Raw genomic sequence first — 18,076 nt, 5'->3', positions numbered from 1 at the left:
GTTAAAAGCAGATTGCTTTGATATATTCAAATACTTCTCCAATTTAGTCTTCAGGGGGAAGAAAAAATATTATTTTAAGATTTGGCCTTTTCCCTCAAGGGGAGTTTGGGTTAGGTTTTTGTAGATTTTAGTGAAATGCTTTTTTCATTTGCAGAAACCTCCACATTCATTCAGAAACTGCCTCAAAGCACCTCAGCAACGGTGACATGAAGCCCCAAAGGGACAAACATCCATCCCCTCCTGCTGGAAAACCCTTGGGATGAGATGTTTGCACTCAAAGCAGAGGCAGAGGAGGCCAAGAGCTGAGCTTTGGCAAGGGCTTCGTCAGGAAAAAAAAAAAAAAATCTAGAATCATGTCAAGGTCTTGATTTTAAACAAGATAAAAGAGTTTCGTGGCAGGAAGCAGAAAGTGTCAAAGGAAATATTTTAAGCTTAAAAGAAATGAAGCTTAAATGTAGCTTTGGCATGGAGCAGGTCCAGTTCTGGAGGCAGATTCCACATCCTCTCTGCTGCCCATTGCCAGGACCTCTCCTTGCCTGCAAAAGATGCTGAATGGACCACAGAGACTGAGGGAGAAGATGCTGATCCTCAGCTCAAACTCCAGCCTAACACTGACTTAAGGAAGTGTGAAACTGAGAACTGCTTTAAGAAACACTCCACGCTGGGATGCTACAAGAAAAATCAGGCCTGGGAGAGGCTTCCCACGAACAAACTGAACCTTGAACTGCTGAAACATCTCAAGGGGGAGGAAATACTTCCCAAGTCCTGCTCAGGATCCTGAGCAGACCTGCCTGGAGCAGAATCCAGTGGGATTTTTGCTGTCCTGCTCCCCAAGCCTCTCCAACACCAAGGAAAGCTGAGTTCTCTCCAGTGTGGGGTTTTTCAGAGTTCCTTCCAAGCCCACTAGAAATACTCAGGGATGCATTTCCTGATCCCACTTGCACCAGGTTTTTAACCCATGAGACAGCACCAACTGCTTGAAATTCCAGCCTGGGCAAGCTGGGCTTGAACTCTAAACCAGACTCAAAGCCCACAGAAATGGATAGTGCCAGTGAAAATGAGGCAGCTCTGTGCTCACAAAGCTGCTTCAACTTTAATTCCTCAATAATTGGCTTTTGTGCTTCAAATCCAAACTCCCAGCAGGAACTGCCTCCCACCAGGTGTTTTCTGCTCCAACCACAACAGCAGGTAGGTCTCCCATAGATATTCTAGGGGTGATTTGTCCCCTGAAGAAGAAAGAACAACTGCTATCTCATAGAATCATAAAATTTGGGTGGGAAGGGATCTCAAAAGCATCCAGTGTCACTTTCCACTGTCCCAGGCTGCTCCAGCCCCAGTGTCCAACCTGGTCTTAAAAATTCCAGGGATCCTGGGGCAGCCACAGCCAACCTGTGCCAAGGTTTCACCAGCCTCACAGGGAAGAATTTCTTCCTAAGATTTAATCTAAACTTATCCTCTCCAGTTTTAGGCCATTCCCCAGTTGTTTGTTCCAGAACTCTTTGCTACTTGAGCCAGAAGCTCCAGCAGTTCTGAGCCTTCCTGGTTCTTATCTGCCAATCCTCAAAGAAAAGAGCTTTAAAACAAATCTCCAAACCCACTGGGATTTCTCCAGCATAGGTGGGGGAAATAAAAGCCAACTGAATGTGGAAATTAAGCTCGAGATTAGTGCAATTTCTTTAAGCTAAAGTAACACAGAGGAAAATCTTGCTTTGCCTTCAGTGCAGATTTCTCACCCCCCAATCTGAAGGAATCCACCAGGTGGTTTTTTCCAGGGTGGATCATTCCTGAGGCACCTGGGGATTTTTGTTCCTTTCAAAACACTTTTAAAAATACACTTCTTGCAAGAACAAGTGAAATTCTGCTCTTCTGATTCTCAGGTGCAGCAGAGAAGGCACAGAGCAGCTCACAAGCAGTGGAAAAACAGGATGAACATCAAGCCTGTGGAAGGGGCTTGCACCCAAAATTCTTCCCCAAGTGCTGAGGCACACACCTTGGAAAGGCTCATCTGAAACATTTGCAGTGCTGGTCAGGATCCTGCTCCTTTGATTTGGGGTAATGTTTACAATAGCTCTCCATGGCCTGCCAGGAACAGAATCCTGTGGGATTTTTCCTTTCCTGCTCCCCAAGCACCTCTAAATTCCATTTTCCTTGGTGTATCTCCACAGTGGGGTTGTTTTGCAGAGCTCCTTCCAATCCCACGTGGAAATAGTCTGGGGTTGAGGACCTGAGGGTGCTGTGACTTTTACAGATCCCTCCCAAACCCCAGAGGATGGGATTTGTTCCCTTCTCTCCCTGCCAGAACTTCCAGAGGGATCAGATTTGCTTCTTCCCCCCTCCTTGGCTTTGTTCAAAGTGTTTTAAAGGAGCAGCTCAGGCAGGATTTACACACAATCTCCTTGGGTTTTGAGCACAAATTCCAAACCTGAATCACAGACCTGGTGAAGTTACAACAACCACAATTTCCCTTTTTTTTTCCTCTCACACCAAAGCAGAAAAACCCCAAGTGATTTAGGAACAAGCACCCTGGTTACACACAGCTGAAGTTCATAAAATTTTCCTTCTTTCCAGGTCACCTGCCACATAAAACCACCACAAAGCCACACACCAGGAAACTGCAGCCCAGGATTGCTACAGGAAAAGGAGCAGGAGTTTCCTGCATGCCAGGCTTTTGTACAGAAATTCCTCCAGCAATCCAAGGTGCCACTGTCACAGCTATTAAATCAATTATCCTCTTCATCCTTCCAATGGAATGAGGGCAATGGGGCACTGTGGCTTCCCCAGTGCATCCCATAAACACATCCAAAATCCCAGGGCTGCCTGGGAACAGCCAGGCTGCACAAGTGGGTTTGTCCCTCATTTTAGTGCATGTGGCTATTTCTATTTAAAGAGTTCATTAATAAATCTGAGTTTATCACTCAGCTTTCTGCCAAGTCAGGTGGGATTGCACTGCACGGATCAGTCCCAAGAAAATACAAATACACAATTTCCAAGGCTGGGTCAGTACAAGTAGTTCCCATCAAGCCATTAACTCTGGAAAAGTGGAATCACAAGCTGGTTTGGGTTGGAGTGGACCTTCAAACCATCCAGTTCCACCTGCAGGGACACCTTCCACTACTCCAGGCTGCTCCAAGTTCGACCCAGCCTGGCCAACTCTGCTTAGAATGTAAATTAAAAAGACTGACACGGGGTCAGTTAATCACCAAACCACCCGCAAAAAGTTCATTTATCAGCCTAGGAAGTTCAGGAAATCAGGCTGGTGCTTCCCTTAATCCCAGCATCCCTCCTGATCCAGCTCCCACCATCAGCCTTTGCACCAAGAACAAAAAAGCCATTACAGTCTTGAGCTTCCGAGGGGTTTTTGGCCTTTCCCGAGGGATTCATCACACAGGATTTTCCTGCAAGTTGAAGGTCTAAAGATGCATTGTGTTCCAGAGGAAGACATGAGAGAGCCAGGCTGGAATGAACAATGATCCCCACAGGAGCTTCCGTGCGCAGCGGAAAGGCTGCGGCCAAGGAGGGAGCCAGCAAAGCCTCGGGAGCTTTGTCTGCACTTGGGAACGTCTGAGCTCGCCAGCACCAACAAACCCACGGCCAGGCAGAGCTGGGGCAACACCAGAGCCAGGAGTGCAGGGTGCCCAAAGCCCAGCAGAGCTGCCATGCTGAAGGCAGGCATGGAAAGCATCTATTTTTAATGGTTTGCAGGCTTTGGAGATCCTCCTTGGCTCAGCAGCTGCACCAGAAGGAGAAGGAAGAGGTCCAGGCTGTTCTCAAGCACTGGGGATTTCTCTGACTGTGGGAAACCTCTGATGGCAGGAAGGCAGGGATTAAAATTGTGGAATGGTTTGGGTGGGAAGGGATCTTAAAGATCACCCACATCCAGCCCCTGCCATGGCAGGGACACCTTCCACTGTCCCAGGCTGCTCCAGCCCCAGTGTCCAGCCTGGCCTTGGACATTCCAGGGATCCAGGGGCAGCCCCAGCTGCTCTGGCAATTCCAGCCCAGGGCCTCCCCACCTACCCAGCCAGGAATTCCCTCTCAATATCTGATCTAAAACTCCTCTCTCTCAGTTTTCCCCCTCATCCTGTCCCTCCAGGCCCTTCCTAATCCCTCTCCCTCCTTCTATAAGCCCCCTTAAAGCACTGGGAGGGTCCATCAAAGCCACTTTGGTGCAGGTGACACCAACACAACCACAGGAAAGGAAGAAGGGAATCTTTTTCTACCAGCAGCAGCAGCAGAGCAGAGGGTTTTGGTGAAGCACAGGAACAAAGCCCTGCTCACTGTGGCCAAGATTCCCCCAAAACAACCTCCAAGACGTGGAGTGGGAGGGCTGCAGAAAGACTGGGATGTTTCCCTGGGAGAGTTCGGAAGGTGCTCTCACTGCTGGAAACTCTTGGAAGTTAAGTTCCCTACCCAGAAGCACCAAATCCACTTGGAGAGGGAAAGCAGGACACAGGGGTGAGTTTGCATCTGCTGGGATCAGGAGCAGCTCATCCACACTCCTGCTCCCAAATCCAGATCTTGTTCTAGCACATCTGCTCAGGCTGAATTACCCCACTTCCCTCTCAACTCCCTAAACTCGTGTGGAAGGCAGAGCCCAGGGGAGAGTTACAAATCAGCCATCCCTAAATTTATGTCCTCTTATTTCGCAGAGCTGCAGGAAGAAAAACTCACCTGGAGGTTTCCCACAGGAATAACAATACCTGGGGTTTGTTATGTGGATCAAAAAGAAAAAATACCAGCAGTCAGTTTAAAATTGAAGTTGAGCTTTGGGTTCAGGCCTGGAATACACCCCACACTGTCAGGATAAATGGTGGTGTCAGGACACTGTAATTCCCAGCTTTTAGGCTGTGTTTGGAGTGAAGGCAGAGCTTTCTCACAATTAGTTAAATTCAGCTGAAACAGAAGATTCCTTGACATCCTCTCTTTGAATCACCATTATAGAAGAGACAAAGGAGCACCACTGCAACTGCACTAAAAACTAATTAACAGTTTAGTCGTTAGCAGGTGCAGCTGCCTGAAAAGTGGGATTTTGTCACCAAGTTTGAAGTGTCTCCTCCTTCAGAGAGGAGCTGATAAAAACCCCCCCAAGTCTTCCCCAGCACAGAACAAAAAGCCTGGAGCCGACCTCTGCCAGATGCTCTGAATTCCAGGTGACCTCCAACAGAGCCAGGCAGCCTTTCAAAGACACACATTTATCACAGCCTTCTTTAATAAATCAGAATTAAGCAGCCTTGACACACTTGAAGCCATTTTGGAGGACAATATTACTAATCCACAAATAAAAAAAAAAATCCCAATTAACCAGCGTGCTGCTGCAAAGAACCAGGATGCTGCAACAATCAAGGAAGTTCAAATAAAGATAGCTTGGAATTACAGAACCAGCTCACTGCTCCCAGCAATTTTCCCTTGTGCTGCCACAGTGACTTGTTTTCCTCCCCTTTACTCATCTCTGCCACTTGACAATTTTAGCAGAGATGTGGGGCTTGGGAAAAAAAAAAATAAAAAGTGGGAACATTCCTTCCTTGAGATAAATTTAAAGGGTAATGAGAAAAGTGGTTTTCTCCCTTTATCCCGAGCTGCTCCCACCCTAAACCTACACAAATTTCCAGCAGCAACCAGAGTTCAGCAAGCCACAGTTTTTTGGGATATGGAGCTGATCCATACACAAAAACGGGCCAGGATTCTCCTCTTGGCCACCCTGGCAGCCCTGTATGGGACTCAAGCCCCTGATCCATACAAGCTCCATGTCCTGTTACTCTTCCCTTCAATTCCACCTCCACTTCCTCCTTCAGGAACTTCCCAAGCCAAGCTCAGCGTTGTCCCTGCCCAGTGGGATTAAAAAAAAACAAAACAGGGATTTCAGGAGAGGCAAGGCTGGCTGGAGGGCACAGCCCAGAAAAAGGGATGGGGCAGGAATTTGGATCCAAAACCTCCCTCTTCTGGCTCACAGGCTAAATTTAGCCCAGTCTGGTAATGACCTAAAAACCAGCTGATGTGGGTTTCTGTGACGCCTGTGGCAGCTCCAGCCACTTCCTGAGAGAGGGATGTGCACGTGGCAAAGTCCTGCTGCCTCCTGGGTGACTTCAGGAGAGCCAAAATGGGAAACGTGGGCATTATTTCACACCTGCACCCAAAGGATCTGCTTGAGCCAAGTGGTTCCTGCTTCTGATCCGTCCTATATCCTGAAAGAATTTGGGGAAAGTCCCCCTTTCAGGGTGGTTTTTTTTTTGCTGTTTAAAGCACCTTGTAAAAGAGTATCAAAGCCTTCAGCATCACAGCCCCATCCAGCTTTTCCTGGGATGCTCAGCAGCAGATTCACAGCTGCCCCTGGGAATAAAACAAAACCTGCAGAGGATTGTGGAGTTCACCTATCCCAGCTTTCACCTCTGGTGCTTTCCAAGTCTGGAGAAAAGTGGCAAGAGAAACTCACACAGAGAATATCCTGAAATGCCTTAATGACACTGAACTTTGGGTGGCACCAGAGAAATCTGTGACTCTGGAAGCCACCAAGAGCCACAGAGGACAATTTAAAGGATGCAGTGGCTACTGGGCTGAAAAAAACCCTCCAAAACTCTTTAAAAAACCCCATTAATGCATCTCCTGAGCCTGCAGAACCCTGTTATGTGCCAGCCTCACTGAGCAGGAAGCCCCTGCAAAAAGCTGAAGTGCAAAAAGAAGCAAATTCAACATTTATCAGCACAGGACTAAAATTTGCCCCTAACAAGACAGAGATGATGGTTCAGACTCAAAGCAGCCAGTTCATATGGAATTTTGGGGTGGAGAGGATCTTAAAGATCATCTGATTGCCACACCTTCCCTAGACCAGGTTTGGTGTGTTAAAGTTTGCTGTGTTATAACAAAAATTCTTCTCACACACAGTTCCCACTTATCCAACCAACTCCAGGGAAAAAAAAAAAAACTAATGGAAAAAAAAAGCCCCAAAGCCACGTTGAGAAGAGGCACCAGCAGCACCAGGGCTCTCTCAAGGCACTCTGCCACAACAGAATCCCTGCACAAACCCCACAAACCCATTTCTTGCTACATTTAAACAGGTGGAACAGGCAAATCTTTGCTTACCCCTCAAGTCTTTTCCAATAAATGCTGCTGAGGAAAATTTCTGATTTTTTTTTTCCAGAGAACTGACATTTAAAAAGCTCTGGCAGTTTGGGACCACACCTGAGGAGCTGCAGGGACTGCTGTGATGCAGCTGAGGGAGAGCAGCTGGAAATCCCAACAGGAGGATCTGACCCTCTGGGACACACCAGAAGAGCCAAACACACCCCTCTCCTCCACAATCTATTCCCTAAAAGTGTAAAATTGAGTTTAGCACCAGGATTAAACACAGGGTTTTGCACTGGGTCAGCAAATTTCCTCATTTCAGAGCAAAAGCAAAGTTGTGGCAAACCCTGAAATGCAAAATGGGGCCCTCCCAGGGATGAAAGGGATCCACTAGGGGCACATTGTTGCTCATCAGCTCACTTTTAGGGGATCTTTTGCTTCATCTGGCAAGGCTCAACTCTCGATTTTACTTCAAGCAGTGATCAGTGACTCAAGCAGGGCTCACAGCTGAAACCATGTGGGAATATTTCTTCAGTCCTGCCAAACTGAGGGTTTGAGGCATTTGCCACCCCTGTCACGGGTGTTTGGGTTTTCTCCACGTGTGGAACACACTGGTTTTGCCTCTTGCCCAGTTTGCAGAAGGTGGTGATTTTCTGGGGAGTTTTTGCTCCAAACTGGGCAAGCATTTAAAATTATCTTTTCACGGCAACACCAAACAAAACACGACAGAAACCATGAAAGGAATAAAACCAGTGGATTCTGAGCAATCTGCAGCTTTCTCAGCAGTTGTGAGCACGACAAAATCTGTTTAAATCCAAGACCCTGGAGCTTTCCAAGAGGCACAGGAGTTGAAAAAAGCGTGGAGCAGCTCCAGTGGGAGCAGGGTGAGTTAACACCTCCTCACATACCTTCCCTTTCAAGGAACACAGGCTCTGGCTCTGACTTACCGGGATCTGATTTCTGACATCCCAACTTTTCAACCCAGCCCCGTGTCCCCCCCTTCTCAAAGCACATTCTCCTGTTGGGATCTGAGCTTTCTCCAATATCCAGGCACGGATTCCTCCCCTGAGCCAGGAGTATTAAGTTACCAACGATGTTAAACAAAGCACTGATCACTCAGCTTCCTTATTTCTACTGCTTCCCTCAATTCAACACTGACACAGCCTCAAAAGTAAAAAAATAAACAGTGGGAAACAAAAAGTAGGAGGTGCCTTCAGGAGCAGCAAGGAATAAATGAGTGTAACCACGCTGAGTCACCTCAGAGATCTGACATTCTCAGGATAACTGCTGCACTCCTGGAAGAATTCTTCCTTTATTTCAGCCTTGTTAACTTTGGAATTGAGGATTCCCAAGCAAGGCCATTCCCAAAACTAGCAAAAATCAGCCCCTGATTGTCTTCTTATCCAAACAAAGCCCCTGCAGAGATGTGACATTCCCAGGATAACTGCTGCACCCCTGCAAGGACTGTTCCTTTATTTCAGCCCTGTTAACTTTGGAATTGAGGATTCCCAAGCAAGGCCATTCCCAAAACTAGCGAAAAACAGCCCCTGACTGTCTTCTTATCCAAACAAAGCCCCTGCTGGTTTCCAAAGCTGACTTGGTGTTTAGAGAGTTCCTAGAACTGAGCAGCACAGCCAAGGGGGATGTGGGTGCCTTGGGAAAGGATCCCAGTGCTGCTGAGCCATGGGCACGGGCACGTCGGTGCCGCGGAACATGAGCTCAGCGCGAAAGCAGCCGGGGCATTGTGAGGTTTAAAACCTGCCTGGCTGCCATGTGAGACCGGGTCCAGCCCTCCTGGCTTTGGAGATCTGAGGGGGAAGGTCAGCGAGTCTGAATTAATGGCATCAGACAGAAGAAAAACAAAACCAGTTTCAGTTGCCTTCAGCAGAAAGGAGAGGGTGACGGAGCGGTGGCTTCCTCGGATGGAGCAGCTTCCACCCCATTTAGCAGCAGGGAGAAACCTCTCCCCATTCCCAAAAAGGAAGAAAAACCAGAGAAATAAAAGGAGAATTTAAACAAAGGATCGATTAGAAAAGGGTTTTCCCTGAACAAATCAGCCAGGAACCAAAGGCAGCTTTTGGGCTTCACCTCTCACCAATCCCATGCCATGTTTTTGCTGTCCAGGCAAGTGTGGGGTTCCCAGCCCTGGAAGTGTCCAAGGATAGTGGAAGGTGTCCCTGCCCATGGTTTGGGTGGGAACTGGATGATCCTGAAGATCCTTCCCACCCAAACACCCTGTGGTTCCACGTTCTGCTCCTCCAGGTTCCTCTCAGTGCAGATCTCCCAGTATTATGTTTTAAAAAGCCAACAACTCCCTTCCCCAAGTGCATCTGAAAGCTAAACCTGGCCCTTTTCAACCTAAAAAGAGATCTGGCTTCACACCACTCACACTCCACTAAGCAAGGCTTAAAGGAGCAGCTTCATTTCATAAAACTAAGAGGAGTTTTAACTCTTCAACTGTGGCCACGCTGGTGATCCAAGAACTTCGGAGCCCAGTTTTAAAACAGCATTTTGATTTAGAAACTCCTTTAAGAGCAAAATCACTCTCAGTCTCTGCTCAGACAAGCCAGGGTTGTGTTCTCATGCAGCTTTCCTGCTGCAGAAATCGGGTGTCTCCTCGGACACAGCCTCGGAGCAGGCCTGGACCTGCCAGCACCGAGACAAAACAAAGCACCACAGCCCACAAAAAAAAAAAAAAAAAATTGCCAGCGTGGTTAAGTTAATAATTTATCAATCTTTTCAACTTTGCATCCATTAATCTACCATGGTGGAGGTTAATCTGGGACACTCAGGTTCAGTATCACACACTGGTTTTTACTTTTTCAGGGGTTACGCTTCGTGAGTTGTGTAAAGAGCTGATCCTACCCTAAAAATCAGTTTTGTTTTATCAAAATCCCACATTTTACAGCCAGCCAGTGTCTGTCCCTGGTGCAAACATCCTCAAGCTCACCTTTCCATGCCATTCCCAGCTCGAGGGGTGGGAGCAGGGAGCCTGGGCTCCCTCAATCCCATTCCTTCATTATGCAGGGCAGCACCTCACCCCTCTCCTTCCCACAGCCTGTCCCAAGCCAGGCTTTAGAAAAGATCCCCACCCCAGTGCCCAGAAACTGCTGTGACACAGCTGTGACACTGAGAAGGCAGAAAGCACAGCTCTCATTTCTACCCCAAGTTCCCCCTGCCACTGCTCAAAGCCAGGTAAAAGCCCCCTGGAATGTGGCAAATAATGCAAAATTTATTTAATAATCAACTGTCAGCTTTTAACCTCAACCATTCACAGGGAATGACACAAAGCCTCCAGGGTGAAGCTCCTCTAAAAGGCAGCAAATTCAGACTTTTCCCACAGAAAACATTAACAAATTCAAAACATTCATTTTGAAGGAAGTAACACCAAAAACCCCCAAACAATTAAAGTCAGAGACTGCAAAACCTTTCAGAATTATCCACCCAAAAGTTCCATTTGTACAATCCCTATAAAACATATATTTCATGCTGTTTTCTTGTAGTGATTCCAAGGAAAGCACACACAGGGCAATGCAGCAATTTCTGGAAAGCAGCATCTGACCCTCAGCAAAAACAATCCAAAATGGCTCTACCCCTTCCTCACGCTGACTCACAAATATTTGGGAGTCTCCATCACCCCCTGCACGTGGATCATGCAGGATGTCCAGCCCTGCTCTGTAATTCCCAGTTCAAAGGGATTAAAGCTGACAGACCACCAGCTCAGTTTACAAATGATCCACCCCTCCAGTGATCTGCAACACCTCATGCCAAGTGATTTGGGAGTGATTTGGCTTCTCCTGGAAGGCTGCATCAATTTGCTCCAGGGAATCAGTGAAGTGATTTAAGATTAGAGGATGGCTCTTGGAAGCTGCAAAATAAAACAGTGGCCAAGTCCTGAATCCAGAACCAACCCTATCATTACTGGATAGACAAGAAGCAGCAAAATCACTGTTTTCCAAGAGATTAAATCCACCCTCAACCTCAGACAGATCTTTAGGGAGGCTGAGGAGCTGGGAAAGGATGGGGAGTGAAGATGAGGAGGCAGCAGTTGGTGGTGAGGGCTCATAAAGGTGATGGGATGAGGGGGGACAGCAGATGGAAATCCTGGGAAGAGACTGCTTTGGTGATGGGAGAGTGAATCCTTGCACTCCTCTCCAATAACCAGCATTCCAGGGATATCCACACCAAGGCACAAACAGCTCTGAGCATCCCAAGGAGGTGAAAAAAAAGGAATAAAAGAAGCAGGGGAAAAAAAAAAAAAGCAAGACCTGCACGGCTCTGCCAGCAACAAAACCAACTCAGCCCATTCCCCTGGGATGTGCTGGGGGGTCCATCCCATCCACCAGCTCATCCAGAGGCTCCTGCTGGAATCCACACGGGCTGCATGACCCAGTGGAAAGCAAAGATGACAAGGTCGGATGATCCTTCAGTCACGCGAGCTCTATTTTGGTGAGGAAAAACAAAGAGCGGGGCTCTGTGTTCATTATTCCAGAAATACATGGACAAAATCCACAGGGAAATGGAGGGAGTGAAAGGAGGGAAGCTGAATGCACACAGCAAGACACACAATGAAGCGCTGAGCTCTGATACACACACCCACATCTATAATTCACATTTCATATTTAAAAAAAAAAAAATGTTATTCAGCATTTTTTGCTGCCGGAATAAAGTCCAGGACAGCAGGAAAATTCAGGCACTTCTGCCTCAGCGTGGGATCACCTCTGACTTAAGCAGACAGTGAAAGCAGGAGGAATTTGGCTGGGAATCTGCTCCATATGGGAGCCTGTCACTTTAACTGTGGGCTCTCTCCTTCCTTCCCAACAACCTGTTCTGTGTTTATCCCGGGGATGGCTCCGATTAAATCACGGTTTCAGAAGGGCACCGAGCACCAACAGGTGCTGAGAACATTTGGTGACACTGCACCCAGCTCTGGGTGCTTCCAGAGGCACCTTCCCTTCCCAACAGCCCCATTCCTGCTGCTCTGCCTTGATGGGAGGGGGAAAAAATCCCAGGAAAATCAACAGGGGAAAAGTCTATCAAGGCTTTCAATCTAGGAATAAAACCCAAGGAAACAAAGAGGGGGAAAGTCTATAAAGACTTGAAATTTAGGGGGGAAAAAGAAGAAAACAAAGAGTGACAAAGTCTATCAAGACTTTCAATCTAGGGAAAAAACCCAAGGAAACAAAGAGGGGGAAAAGTCTATCAGGACTTGCAGTTTAGGAATAAAACCCAAGGAAACAAAGAGGGGAAAAGTCTATAAAGACTTGAAATTTAGGAATAAAACCCAAGGAAACAAAGAGGGGAAAAGTCTATAAAGACTTGAAATTCAGAGGGGAAAAAAGAAGAAAACAAAGAGGGGAAAAGTCTATCAAGACTTGAAATTTAGAGGGGAAAGAAGAAAACAAAGAGGGAAAAAGTCTATCTAGACTTTGGGTTTAGGAATAAAACTCAAGGAAACAAAGGGTGAAAATGTCTATCAGGATGTTCAGTTGAGGAAGAAAAAATCCAAGGAAATAGAGAGGAAAAAAAAAATTCCATCAAAACTTTCAGTTTAAGCACTCCTTTGCTTTTGCTTCCCCCAGGACACAGGGCAGGGATCCTGCCCAAGATGTAACAGCCTGTGCAGGGAATTGTCCCTTTGGGAATCTCCTCCATGCTCAGGTACCTCCCTGCTGTGCTGGCATTCCCATGGAGGCAGCAAACCTGGAGCCTCCAAGGAATGATCTCCTGCAGTGATCCAGGTGTGAGCTCCCAAGGAGGCACTCCAGGATTTACTCCCTCAGCTTTCAGACTGTCTGCTCCTCCAGGAACAGGAATTAAGGGTGAGTTTGAAGGAGAAATTAATTTTAAAAACCCCAAAACATTAAAAAAAAAAACCCCAATCACCATTTAATGCCAGTGCATGACGATGAGCAGAAGCAGGACAGAACACTCCTGTGAAGATATAAAATGTAATTTTCCCCTGGCAAATGAAACAATGCAGGGCCTCATGGAGGGGCATCTCCTGCTTCATCTAAAATATTGGGACGTGACAGGGTCTGCAGGATTGGGAGCTCAGCTCCCAGCTCCCATTTTCAGCTCCTGCTGTTGAGAAATGCCGAGCACGTGGGAGCCACTCCAGGAGAGGTTTCCAAAAGCTCCCCAGGATTGTAAAATAGTCGTGGTGACACTTATAAACAATCCCCTACTACAAATCCAAGCACAGCTTCCCTAGGAAAGCCAGGAAAAGCAGCGGGCACAACCTGCTGGACCCAGTGGAGGGGAGAGCAAGGAGATCATTTTACAGGCTATGTTTGTTTTCCTGAAATCCCGTGTTCACTTTTGGGGTTTTTAAACTGTAACGACAAAGAAAAGGCCTCTAGAATTTGTTTAATCAGCATTTAGCTCTCCAATGCCACTTCAGAACTGGGAATCTGGGAAGCATCATCCTGCCAGACTACTCAGTATTCCAAAAACTCTGCTCCGAGTCTAGGGAATGAGATGGGGATATAATTAAAATTACCCCTATTTTTCATTATTTTAAGCAGGGCTGGGATGTCAGGCTCCAACAGGCACTCTGCTCCAAGCAGCCCTAAACCCTTATTTCCCAGTTTGAACTCCATGATTGTGGCAATTCCATGATTAAACAGGTGCATTTGGCTTTCAGGCCTGCTCGAGGAGCCCCAGCTCCCAAATCCTCCCCAATCCAACTGACAAGGCAACAAAGGGAGAGTGAACTTCCAGCTCCAGCCAATTATCTGGGGGAAAAAAACCATCCAGCCACCAGCAAAGACTCCAAATTCTGCTCTAAAAGCAGCAAGATGATACCCTTGGAAGTTGTCATTTAGGCAACAAAGATTATTTATTTTCCTCCAGTTGGTTTGGGCAGAGATTTATGGATTTTGAATTCTCCTAAAGACAGGCACCACCTCCCAAGCCACGTTTACCTGATTTGATTTATAAACCACCACCTGTGACAGCCTTTCTGGGAAAAAGGGGGGCTCTCCCAGTTCTGGGAAGGGGCTGCTGCCACGTCTTTGTGCATTTTGAAGCATCACCACACGATTCCCCTCATCCCTGGAGACCTCATTAAAACAGAGCCCCAGAAGGTGGAGCAGAAAGAAGCGTAGCGTGACATTTGAAAATTTACATTCAAAGTTTCCAGAAATATCCATCCTTTAAAACAAAACAAAAAAAAAAAAAAGGGGGAAAAAAAAAAACAACACCCCAAACAAAACCCCAACAAAACAACAAAGCCCCACCAAACCCTACCAAAACAAGACATTCCAGTGCACACGCTCTTCCCTGGGGACAGGCCAAAGAGAACAAAGCCACGTGACCCCGCGATTGCTCAACGCTGCTCTTGGAAGGTGTTCAAGTGGGATGATAAGTGCGGTGTAAGCCTATAATGACCAGAAAAAGGAATTTATCCCAAATGTAAACTCTGTCCTACCCTTTGCCTCCACGGAGCAAACACGGCTGGGGGAGTTCTGAGATTACAAAACGCTCTGCAGGTAAACTAAGGAGCTTTGTACCTTTATTCTCCTTGACTCAGGACGAGCCTAAAATTAGCAAGGGAGCGCAACGCTCCGTGAATTACGCTCCCGAAGCCCCGGCTCTGCAAACCGGGCAGCACAGGGAGATTCAAACAAAGCTGGCCACTATTTATAATTCCTTTCAGGCACAAAACAGGGTGACACTTCCCTTTTCCAGCTCCGACGCTTAAAAATAGAGCTCGGGGACTACAAGCCAGCCAGCAGCGTTTCTCCACAAAAGGAGGAAAATAAATCAGCACTAAATAAACTCCCGGCCGAGGGGAAGCTGCGAGCGCAGCGGCCGCGGAACAATAAACCCCGGGGTTGGAACGGGAAACGGCCCCGGGGTTTTGGGGAGGGGGGAGGATGGGGGTGCCGGGGTGGGTCCCCCCCATGGGTGTAAACACCCTGGCAGGGGCACCCCATCAGCTGCAGCCTCGCTCCGCCCCGGGCCCGGTTTCCGGGTAGTAACAGAGCAGCCAATCCGCGGAGTTGCGAGAGCTCGAGGCCTTTTCCCTGCAAACACGGCTCCGAGGCTGGCACTCGCCCCGAAACTGGGGGGAACCACAAAGGGGAGCCCCCGTTTCTGCCATCCCCAGGGTGGGAGCTACCTGGAGAGCCTGGCCTGGAGCCCGGGGGCTTCCCAGTGGGATAACCCTACGCTTCCAGGCCACTGGCGAGCGGGTCTGGAGGTGCTCTGGGGAACCTGCAAAACCCCTGCTCTGAAGGGTCACAGGTTACCCAGGAAACTTTGGCTGGAGCCCCCCAAAACGGGGAGGAGCGATTCTGGCTCTCTTTTTCCCAGCCTCAGCAGCACAAACCCAGTCCGGAGGGAGACAATGAGTGACGGGGGGGAGCTCGAGCACATCCTGGTCCAGGAGATTATTAAACATCGGTTGCACACATTCCCGCAGAGCTCTGCCCTTCCTGCAGCCCCGCGGAGAGCAGCCACCTCTCCCCTTCCCTCCTCACAAAGAGGCATCCACAAAAGGACACGGACGTGGTAGGATTGAAAATAGGAATCATAAAAAGACCTCGCTCGGCTCCTAAACCTGTCAGAGCAGGAGAAGGCAGGAGTGTTATTCACCCTGCTCGGTGCCCCCTCCCTACTGGGAAAGGTAGCCCTTGGCAGGCCATAAATCCATACTATTATTCTCCGTTGGAGACGTGGAAAGGGGATGAAAAGGGAAACTGTAATGAAAATGGCAGCAAAAAAAAGGGGGGGGGGGGTAAAAAACCCCAAACAAAAACCCTCCACAGCAACAAAACCCTGAAAGCCCCAGGAGGAGATGCCCTCAAGCACATTCCTTCAGACGAGTCCCTTCTCTGGCCACCACCGAGACCCTCCTCGCTGTCGTGTCTCAAAGGAGACCCTGATTTCTGATCAGCTTCCAGAGGGGGAAGATTCCCCAGGGAAGCATCTCGGGAGCCGGGGCCTAGTGAGCTGCTCACCCCGGGCAAGTCAGGCAGACAAACAAAAAAAGGCTGGGGAGGGAGGGAGAGAGGGAGGGAGGAGTGGTGAGGAGTCATCTGACACATCCAACTTCCTAAGTTTGTTGTCCGCAGGAGACCGACTGCTCTAACCCTCACCCCTTGGAAAACAAGGCAAGCAGAGCCGACAAGAGCTTTGCTTTTGGAAAAGCCATTAGGGTTCCTTTTGTCGGGGGGGGCAGAAAGAGCAGAGCAGAAACTGCCCAGCACCGAGAGGAATCCCAGATATTCGGGGCTTTCTACCTACCCAGCTCCTAGAAACACACAGCAAAGCCGTTTCGCAGGGAAATCCTGCTCTTTGTCCTCCAAAATGCTGCGATCGCTGGAGAAGCCGGCAAGGAACCGAACAAAAAGGGGAGGGGGGGGGGGAAAAAAAAAAAGGAAAAGAGAGGGGGAGGGGAAAGGGAAACAGAGCAGCAGCCGATCAGGTTGGGCCTCGGCCCCGCTCTGGCCCAGAGCTCTTTCCAGGGTATCCCTAAGAAAGGTTTTCCCCCCTCAGTAAACAGCTGGAATTCCCGACCCTCCTCCCGGTGCGATTAAGCATCGATCGCAATTGGCGGAGTCTGACATGTGTGTAACTTTAAACCCCCGGATAAAAATAGCTCCGATTCGAGCACCATCAGGACTCATTTCCTATTTGCTTAAAAACAGGGCGAAAAATACACCGAGAGCAGCTTTGTGGGGAGAAAGGCGCTGCGCGAACGTCAGACAAGTTTCCTTCGATAAGCCACAAACAGGAGCGCTGCTGCTGCTCCTCCCTCTCCCCCCCCCCCCCCCTTCCAAAAAAACACCACCAAATCCAGATAAGTTTGTTTATCTCTCTCTGGGAACTAAATCAAGACCCGTTTCTCGACCCCCTCGAGAGCAGCACGGCAGAGCCGCCAGCCCCGAGTGCTGCTGAGGGAGGTCGGGCACGTTCAGGAGACAGATCCGAGAAAACATTTCATCCACTCTTGTCACTGCCACCCTTTCCATGCTCACACCGCCACCTTGTAAACAAAAACTATTAATAAAACAATCCCAGAACCGAATTCCCAATGGTATTTTTCAACGCCACCCACTCTCCAGACAGAGAGAAAAAAAGGGATTCACCGCCCCGTAAAGGGCCAGGAATAAAAACAAGGAGGAAAAAAATATAAACAGATCTATGTAGGAAGAAGGGGAAAAATAAGAAGTAATAAAGCCTAACCAAACCTGGAGGGTTACATAAACCTCTTGGGAGATGGGCTCGGGCCCTGATGCCCTTCACCCACCCCTGGGTCTGCTGAGCCAGACCCCGAGGGACCCCCCACCCCGTCCTCCCCAAAAAATTAAACCCTTAAGCCAGCACCAGAAGCTTCACGGACAGCGGGGTGCAATGGGGGAATAAATAATAATAGTAATAAACCCCACAAAAGCCTTTCTTTGGGCTCTGGCTGCTGGAACTGCTCTCCCTTCCTCGCCCTCCCCAGGGCAGGCAAGGGGGGGTGCGGGGCACCCGGACTGGGGGGGCACCACCGAGGGGAGGCTGCAGACACCCCCAGGGCCGCCTGTCAAGCCACAGAGGGGGGTGAAAAACCCCCCAAAACACGGCCGAAGGGGGCGGTTAGGCCTCCCCGGCTGAGGGGGGGGGAAGGCAGATCCGACCCCCGGCTCCGGGGAGAGGCCGCGGGGCTGCGACTGGGGGGGTTTGGGGGGCGACCCCCGCGGGGGTCCCCGCTGCCCCCCGCCCTCCCACCCCTCTGCAGGCCCGGCCTCGATGGTGGTGGTGGTGATGGGGGGGGAATCCTCCTCCCCCGTGGGCCCGGAGTTGTGGGGGGGGCACGGCAAGGATACAGCTTGACCACGTCGGTGTCCATCCGCCTCTTGCCCGGGCTGGGGGACGACATGGTGGCCGCGGCCGCCCCCGGGGCTCCGGGCGGGCTGTCAGCGCCGCCGCCGCGGGCCGGGGCCGCCCGGCGCCGAGGGGAGCGGGGAAGCGCCGGCTCGCGAGGCGCTGGGACCCGCCGCTGTCGCTGTCGCCGCTCCTGTCG

General features: G+C 49.3%; 1 protein-coding gene across 1 annotated transcript in view; it reads right to left on the bottom strand.

The window, feature by feature from the left end:
- Nucleotides 1–18,032, bottom strand: part of UBE2H (ubiquitin conjugating enzyme E2 H) — a 44,622-nt gene extending 26,590 nt beyond the window's left edge. The window contains exon 1 of the mRNA XM_053979004.1: nucleotides 17,880–18,032. Within this exon, the coding sequence (XP_053834979.1) occupies nucleotides 17,880–17,932 (53 nt within the window). The 5' untranslated portion in view covers nucleotides 17,933–18,032. The remainder of the gene's footprint in view (nucleotides 1–17,879) is intronic.
- Between the last annotated feature and the right edge of the window lie 44 nt (nucleotides 18,033–18,076).

Source organism: Vidua macroura, chromosome 5 (assembly GCF_024509145.1).
Source record: "Vidua macroura isolate BioBank_ID:100142 chromosome 5, ASM2450914v1, whole genome shotgun sequence".
In the NCBI taxonomy this organism is placed as follows: domain Eukaryota; kingdom Metazoa; phylum Chordata; class Aves; order Passeriformes; family Viduidae; genus Vidua; species Vidua macroura.
The sequence above is the reverse complement of the archived record's forward strand: the minus strand, read 5'-3'. Positions and strand labels throughout refer to the sequence as shown.